This window comes from Gouania willdenowi, chromosome 5, assembly GCF_900634775.1.
Source record: "Gouania willdenowi chromosome 5, fGouWil2.1, whole genome shotgun sequence".
NCBI lineage: Eukaryota > Metazoa > Chordata > Actinopteri > Blenniiformes > Gobiesocidae > Gouania > Gouania willdenowi.
This window is the reverse complement of record NC_041048.1, coordinates 22333485-22342834: the sequence shown is the minus strand read 5'-3', so window position 1 is coordinate 22342834 and position 9350 is coordinate 22333485. Positions and strand designations below refer to the sequence as shown.

Below are 9350 nucleotides of genomic sequence, written 5' to 3'. Positions count from 1 at the left end.
ACGTCAGGTCACATGACTGCTGATTCCCTCCTGGGCTGCAATGAAAAACATGGCGGACATCTCGTATATTTTAGGGGTAAAATGTCTTATTCAAGATAGATTGTGGCTTTAGAATTGTTTTGACGACATTTCTAGTGAGAAATGTATTCTTACATTTCACGATATCCATTTGGTTTATGTATAGGATCTGTAGTTTGGTCGTTTCGGAATACATTCATCATTCTTTATGCTGTTGCTATGGTTGCTAGCACGCTTAGAACGTACCGGAAGTTATGTTTTTTTTTTTTTTTAAAGCCGGAAGTGATGTTAAAATACTGTACATGTTTACTTTTAAAACACTGAATTTTTTTTATTATTATTTATATTCATTCACATTTTATATACAACTGATTTAGTAAATGTAAAACACATGGCTTTACGTTAATTATTATTGAGTTATACACATAATTTTTATTTTTATTCAATTAACCTCTAAACTGAACCCTGTTCCAAAACCCAATCTTGTAATGAAATCGAAAATAATTGTGATTACATGTAAAAAAAAAAAAAAGTCTAACTGGTCTCACAGGTAATAAAGAAGCTGATGTATGAACATGACGACACCGAACACGCCAACACCGGTGACATAATTGCTTCGCTTTCTGCACTAATTAACGCTCAAGCCCAACAACAATGAGTCAGTGGTCAGCGCTAACGCGCGCTGAAAATATTGTGTATATGAAAACATTTTCCATATACACAAAATACACTTCTTTTCTGCAGAAGTAATCCATCCCACCTCACAGGTGTGACATATCAAGATGCTGATTAGACAAAATGATTATTGAACAGGTGTGCCTCAGGGTGCATGGCCACAATAAAAGGCCACCCTGAAATGTGCAGTTTGCTTCATTGGGGGGGGGGTCAGAAGTCAGAAAACCAGTCAGTATCTGGTGTGACCATTTGCCTCACGCAGTGCAACACATCTCCTTTGCATGGAGTTGATCATGTTGTTGATTGTAGCCTGTGGAATGTTGGTCCACTCCTCTTCAATGGCTGTGCAAAGTTGCTGGATATTGGCAGGAACTGGAACATGCTGTCGTACACGCCGATCCAGGGCATCCCAAACATGCTCATTGGGTGACAGGTCCGGTGAGTATGCTGACCATTCAAGAACTGGGATGTTTTCAGCTTCCAGGAATTGTGTACAGATCCTTGCAACATTATCATGCTGCAACAGGTACGGATGAATGGTACAACAATGGGCCTCAGGTTCTTGTCACGGTATCTCTGTGCATTCAAAATGCCATTAATAAAATGCACCTGTGTTTTTTGTCCAAAACATACGCTGCCCATACCATAACCCCACCACCACCATGGGCCACTTGATCCACAATGTTGACATCAGCAAAATGCTCACCTACACGACGCCACACACGCTGTCTGTCATCTGCCTTGAACAGTGAAAACTGTTTGCCCACTCAAGTCGGTTACGACAACAAACTGCAGTCAGGTCGAGACCCGGATGAGGACGAGGAGCATGCAGATGAGCTTTACTGAGACAGTTTCTGACAGTTTTTGCAGAAATTCTTTAATTATGCAAACCGATTGTTGCAGCAGCTGTCCGGGTGGCTTGTCTCAGACGATCATGGAAGTGAACATGCTGGATGTGGAGGTCCTGGGATATTGTGGTTACACGTGGTCTGCGGTGGTGAGGCCAGATGGATGTACTGCCAATTTCTCTGAAACACCTTTGGAGACGGCTTATAGTAGATAAATGAGCGTTCAATTCATGGCCAACAGCTCTGGTGGACATTCCTGCAGTCAGCAAGCCAAATACACGCTCCCTCAGAACTTGCAACATCTGTGACAATATGCTGTGTGATTAAACTGAAGAATTTTAGAGTGACTTTTTTATTGTGGTCAGCCTAAGGAACACCTGTGCAATAATCATGCTGTCTAATCAGCATCTTGATATGCCACACCTGTGAGGTGGAATCGATTATCTCTACAAAGGAGAAGTGCTCACAAGCACAGATTTAGACACCTACCTTATATCATATGATGCCAACAGTGCTCTCTGGTTTACTGCAGTAGCATTCACAAAGCGGGATGATTGCTGGCAATATTTGGCACGTTTTTCCTGAAAAAACTCAAGGGGCTTATCAGCATGATTGGGGTGTAGTGACGGGCACCGTCCTCGGCCAGGCTGCTGCCCGGTTTGCCGTCTGTCGCTTGGAAACAAAACCCCATTCTGGCAGTCTTGCTCTGGCCATCACACCGTCTGACGCCCCCTCCAGGTACAGAGCAGGGAGGCTGTTTCAATGTCTCCGGAGTGCATGCGTTACCCTCGTCTCAAGCAGTGTTGCCAAATCATCAGTAAGGAAAGTAGCTATTGGCTGTCCCAAGAGGCAGTAGAAGTCGCTAAATTTACCTAATTTGCATTAATGGCCATTTGCATGTAATTGTTTTTTTGTTGTTTTTTTTACTTTGTCGGCACATGCTGTCAAAGGTCAACACTACAAGAAATGCAATCTTTTTATGTTTTGTTATTGCATAATTGTGACCATCACCAGCCCTCCCTAAAGATGGGTAAGAATGAGTTTAGGGTAATAATCAGTGGGGGGGGAGAGAGAGAGAGAGTCAAGGTAAGAGATGGTAAGGGTGGGGGAGAGTTGACTATTTTAAAGTGAGAGTGAGATGTGATGTTGTAGTCATTCTGGTGAGAAGTGTGAAGCTTAGGTATAATGGTGGAGGCTGTGGACAGAGGGAAGGAGTGAATGGTAGTACCTAGCACAGGTATTTGGGATCACATCTGCAGCTGTATGCTCTTCTCTTCATGCGCTCTGTCCTCTCTCTGCACAGATGAGGTTCTGGAGTTTAGACCAACAACAATCACTGCTGCCAATGCATGCAATGCATGACGAGTTTCAGCCCAGACTCAACGCTGAGAAGCTGCGTGATTTGTGCAGTGATGGTGTATGGTTCTCGCCTGAGCTTGCACTGCTCAGCTCTACATACACTGAGCAGTTGTGCTGAGTTGTTGGGCATGGCGCCGATCAATCAATCAATCAATCAATCTTTATTTATATAGCGCAAATTACAACAAAGGTCATCTCATAGCGCTATCAAAATATAAAATTCATAATAATAAAAAAAAAGAAGCAAAATCTACATGATTTAGCGACAGTGGGAAGAAAGAACTTCCTTTTAACAGGCAGAAATCTCCAGCAGAACCAGGTTCAGAGGTGGCAACCATCTGCTTCGACTGGTTGGGGTTAGTGGACAGAAGGACCAACAGACCAGGATAGAACATCAGAGTGTCCCAGACTAGTTGAACCGTGAACCTCAGATCAGGAACTGCCATCATCAGCTTCACGACACCTGAAACAGAGAAGAGAGAGAAGAGCAAGGAGAAGGCACTGACTGCAGAAAAACATGATACAGCATTATCAAGTCAGGCTGCCTTGGCCTTGGGCCTCACTCCCAGTGGCCTAGTCAACACTTATTATAAAGGTGACGAATTTCTTCCCGTTAATCAGTGACTCCAATGTCTGTAAATGCGACCGTTTATAGATGAGCCCATGTCCGCTCTAGCGGTTAGGTTAGTTTATGATTCAGTCCTGTTTATGAGGACTGTAAATCATAACCAGCTACATCAGAATTTGAATCTCTTCCTGTTTATTGAACCAGTAAATGGCTCTGAAATAAATACAGCAGCAGCAACTCATCGGTTGCTGCTGCTGTATTTATTGCACTGCAGTGTTTATTTCAGAGCGTTTTGAACCCCTAAAGCCTGAAAACACAAAGTATAGATAGAAAATTGTAATTTTTTGGAAATGAAATGTTTTTTTTTTCACTTTCTATTGAAATTCCAAAAAATAAATCAAAATTTCCACATTATTTAACATTTTTGTTGTTTTAGCACACACAATGATAATAAAGCTCACAAAACTGCATGTAAACACGACGTGACATAATGGCAGTCAGGGTAACTGCAGCCATCGGCTAAGCCAGCGCATGAACGCATGTCAAATGACGCATTCATGTTGCTGGTTAAGTTCGCAGATGTGCATGGAAAATTCGGACCACAAATTGCAGTACATACTGCAGCACACAACCAGTTCAAGGCAATAAGGAGATGTGTGTGTGCTCAGTCTTTTTGGTTTGAATGCTACATCACCCATTAGCCTTAAAAGGTGTAAAAATAATGTTTATTTTTCACAAATCCTGCCCTATGCTCCTTTAAGAGAGCCAGCTAGCGAGCAACAGAGATGCAGGTTGATTTAGCAGCACACTGAACATTAAAATGAACTGTTACACAGCACTATCTTGGCAATTGCTCACACATATCATGTCTCTATGACAGGCATCAAACAGGCACAGAATTTACAGATGGTGCTTTCCAAGACACAACGTAGGAAGAAACAACACGTGAACAAGCATGCATCTGACAGACTGTAGTGGAACTACAGAAGCCTAGAGGGAGAAATTTGCCTTCATAATAAAAGTCCTGCCACATTCCTAATAATGTAACGTTACACAACGTTGGCGACTCCCAAAAACTAACACCACCGACAACAGTGCTCAACTGGTATCAGCTGATTTCACTGTTTATATTGAGAGCAAGGGCAATGTGGCAAATGCACACTGTGTACTACCACTCCCAGGTGAATGGTGCTGTTGAGCACTCTTACTATTCACTGAAGAACAGCCTGAGGGCTCACATGGTCTAATAAGGCTCCTTTGTGCTGGCCATCCACAGCACCTTGTTGCACTAAAGGGCCACACAGCACTTGATCACATGCATCTCACATGCCTCTCTCATGCTAGGCCGAGAGCTGCACATGCAGATATTCAAACATCTCCTTTTTACTACTATTTTTTATTTTTTTTGGGGGGGTAAATACAGACGTGTTACCAATCAGTTGATTGCATATAAAATATTCAGTCATAAATAGAATAAATTACTAAATCTACTTTAAGATAATCTAAATTATGACAATTTATATTGACAAAATCCAGTCTTTGGGGGGTAATGCACATTGTACCTATTTTGCCAATGTTATAAGGAGACTCATTTTAAGTTCTCGTTTAAAAGTGTCAAACTTATTCTTTTTTTTGTTTATTTGTGATTATAGTTTTCTGCTTCTTATTTCTCTAAAAAGTTACATCCCTGGTTTTCATGTGTTAAAAAAAGGAAGACTATGGATGTGCATTTTCACTCAGAGACTGTTTCAATCAAGACATTTTCTTGTCTGAGCTCTATGTTTTCCTGTCAGTTCCTGATCAAACTGTCCCGTTTTAGGAGCTGATTGGCTAGAGGAAGCTCACATTACTGTAACATCCACCTGAAGACATGCAGATCTAAGAGAGTCTGTAGCTGAACTACCTGCCAAGGTTTTGAAGGGTTAAAACGTGGACACAGCGTAGCAAGAATAAATTAATTTAAAACCTGTTAGTTTTTTGGGTTATTGCAAACATGTTACAGACAGGTTGATTACATAATATTTAATAATAAATAGAACAAAAGATTATATTTACTTCAAGATACGCAAAAGAATCCTTTACTAATTTATATTGACAAAATCCAGTCTTTAGGGCAATGCTTATTGTACCTATTTTTCCTCATTCAGTACATTTCTCTTGTTATGTCTATTCAGTTATTCAGTGTTGGGGTCATCTATGTCATCACCTTTTTAGTCAAAGCTTGTTTACTTGATGTAAGCAGAATTTTCATTTAAATATTTATTCCTTTTATTTCCGATGAAAAAAAGGCAGAAGTACATAGCGTTCAAATGATATCCGTTTCTGTAAGACTGCATCTCTATTAAATCTATTTTTACAAAGTTACCAATGTTGGTCTTTAGCTCTCACACATGAACACTTTTACTCTCTGACTGATTATTTAGAATGACCCTAAATACTGACACTGAGCCAGACTGTTCCATATTTGGGGATAAAATGCTGTAATCATAACTAATCAGATTCTGTGCATGTGTACGTTTCACATGAGGACAGAGAAGATGAACACAGACATGATATTTCTGGATGGATCAAAGACATGTTAAAGGGGAGTCACAGGTTGCTTGTCTTGCAAGATTTATTTATTTGTTTTCTTAAAAAACTTATTGAGCTTTACACTGGACAAGGTTTATGTTGTACAACAGTGGACAGAAGCAAAAACAGTGTCACTTCTAATAGTCCCCATCTATTCCCCTTCTATCTATTTTCATCTTTTTCAACGAAAACTAATTATTGAGTAAAGTTACTGTACCCATTTACTGAATGCTTCCGTATTAATAATCAATAACATTGTAGTTCATCCTGACATTAAAACATGCTGTTTGATTCTAAGTACTAGTCTTATTGTGGTCTCACACAGTCAGTTTCAGCTCTTCCAGTGTTTGTGTGATTGGTGCACTTTTTTCTATGAAACACAAAATGATGTTTAAACCTCTAATTATCAGTTTAAAAGTTTAAAAGTTATGAAACAATATTATTAAAATGTCAATCGTTGTTTATATGCAGTAAAGTCTCAAAAAGATGTACACAAGTTTTAAAATGAAAGACTTCAATCATCAACAACACATCATCCTAAGATGTCATGTCAGCAGTTCTCTCTCTCTATCAGCCTCACTGGAGCCAGACTTCAAGATGCATTTCACACATTTCCTGAACCAGGGCTAAAGAAACACATCATAGGGTACAGGTAGTCACTTTTAGGCTATTAAGTGTTTGTGAGATTAATGCACACTTACTATAACATACACTGTAGATTACACTGATCATTACATGAAATCATTGCATAAATCATCACAGTTTCAGAGTGAAAACTTTTGAACACAAATAGAAAAGTGTCCCAACTTTACACGTCATCAGCTTTCACTGTTTCTACAGAATGTTGGCTACACTGGAGCCGGATTTTAGGATTTGAAGAGAAAGTATAAATTTTAAAGATTTCCTGAACCAGGGGTAAAGAAACACATAGATCATAGGATTCACACAGGAGTTGAAAAATGCCAGATTTAGTACAAAAACAAGAGATGACAAAGAAACTTCTGTAGCCCCTGCTAAAAGTAAGACAATATAAAATGGAAACATACACATCAGAAAAACAACAACCACCACACCTAAAACTCTGGCTGCCTTCAGCTCTGATCTGTAAACCTTCAGTGAACCATGAGGTGTCACCACTGCAACATGAGAGTGCATGGCTCGGGCCTGAGACACAGCCACAACAAACACCCTCACATACAGGAGTACAATGATGCTGACAGGGATGATGAAGCTCAAAAGCAGCTCCATAATTTGAGTGACAGGATGTGTAGAAGTTGCACACTCTCCAATGCAGGAATTAAACTCACCTGGATGTTCAATGTTGTCTTTAAAGCTCACAGTATGACATATAGCAGAACAGACCCAACATAGAACAACACAAATATTTGCTCTGTTTGGAGTGACTTTAGTTGGATAGTGCAGAGGATCACAAACAGCAATGTAGCGATCAATGGAAATGAGCACAACAGTTCCTATTGATGCAGAGGTTACCACAATGCCAAAAACTGTGTGAAACACACACCAGCCTGCACTGAGATACCAGCAGCCATCCATGAGGAGAATCTGAAAAATAAAGAGGAACCCTACGCAGAAATCTGAGACAGCCAGAGAAAGGAGGAGGAAGTTGGTCGGAGTGTGCAGCTTCCTGGAGGGGATAGAGAGCAACACACTGATCATTATAGGAACTGACAATTATCATCAAAGCAGAAAAACAACAGCAGTCAAACATTTAACAACAAAATAATTCATAAAACAGCAGAAAATGTCATTACTTGAAGTGTGAGATGGTGATGATGACCATCAGGTTGAGGGTCACAGTGAGCACAGAGATGGAGGACAGGATGATGTGAAGGAGCACAGACACTGAGTGAGGGCGCACAGTCCTCCTGCATGAGGAGTTTCCGAGGTGTGGATAGCAGAGCTCAGTTTGATCAGATGTGCTCATAGTGATGAGAAGAAGCTGCTGAGCTCTACAGCGTTCTGCCTCAGGCTCTCTGATGTTTACCTGAAGTCATTCCTGCTCCTCCCTCAGTCACAGGGGTGTAGAGGCTGGACCTTAGGACAGGACCTCCCTCAGAGACGGCCTGGTCTCCAGACTCTGTAACTAAAGTTTTATTTAATGTTTCCCCGTTTTGTGCTGGAGCTGATCCTTTCTGACATGTACATCATGGGGTACAGTGTTCACAAACTACTTCTACAATGTTGGGAGCATCCTATCATCCAAATAACTTTGTTATTGATTTCATTTTTAGTGCCGTAAATGAAATAGGACAAATCTCCTCTCCTTTTACTTTCGGTATTAACCCTTTAAAGCAGAGCTTTCCAAACATACTGCCACGGGCCAAACAAAGCCATCAATTTTTAATTGTCCCGCAAAAAAAAATATAAATAAATTTAGAATTTTTGGTCTGTCATTATTTTGCCATTAAAGGCAACATATGTTGACACTGGTATAGTTTCTCCACAGTTATTGAAAAACCGATATGTGCTGCTTTGCCTGAAGCATGGATTTACTCTGAAATACTGCTATTTAGTGGTGGAAAAGACAACCCAGTCTCACAGCAAAATGTGTAATAGCAACGTTTGTCCACAAGCAATATTGTTTTTTTTTTTTTTTTTTTTTTTTTATATTGTGAGCATTTTACGTATGAGACTCGTAGAACGTAAGATGCTTACTGTTTTTTCCGCCCATTCTTTTTAATGGGCTGACGTCAGGTCACATGACTGCTGATTCCCTCCTGGCTGCAATGAAAAACATGGCGGACATCTCGTATATTTTAGGGGCAAAATGCCTTATTTCAAGATAGATTGTGGCTTTAGAATTGTTTTGACGACATTTCTAGTGAGAAATGTATTCTTACATTTCACGATATCCATTTGGTTTATGTATAGGATCTGTAGTTTGGTCGTTTCGGAATACATTCATCATTCTTTATGCTGTTGCTATGGTTGCTAGCACGCTTAGAACGTACCGGAAGTTATGTGTTTTTTTCTTTAAAGCCGGAAGTGATGTTAAAATACTGTACATGTTTACTTTTAAAACACTGAATTTTTTTATTATTATTTACATTCATTCACATTTTATATACAACTGATTTAGTAAATGTAAAACACATGGCTTTACGTTAATTATTATTGAGTTATACACATAATTTTTATTTTTATTCAATTAACCTCTAAACTGAACCCTGTTCCAAAACCCAATCTTGTAATGAAATCGAAAATAATTGTGATTACATGTAAAAAAAAAAAGTCTAACTGGTCTCACAGGTAATAAAGAAGCTGATGTATGAACATGACGACACCGAACA

General features: G+C 39.7%; 1 protein-coding gene across 1 annotated transcript; it reads right to left on the bottom strand.

The window, feature by feature from the left end:
* Positions 1–6873: 6873 nt before the first annotated feature.
* On the bottom strand, positions 6874–7984 carry LOC114463932 (trace amine-associated receptor 6-like). The gene is made up of 2 exons (XM_028447830.1): positions 7812–7984; positions 6874–7684 (listed from the first exon to the last, which is right to left on the bottom strand). Exons 1-2 carry the CDS (start codon positions 7982–7984, stop codon positions 6874–6876), a joined length of 984 nt encoding a protein of 327 aa, XP_028303631.1.
* Between the last annotated feature and the right edge of the window lie 1366 nt (positions 7985–9350).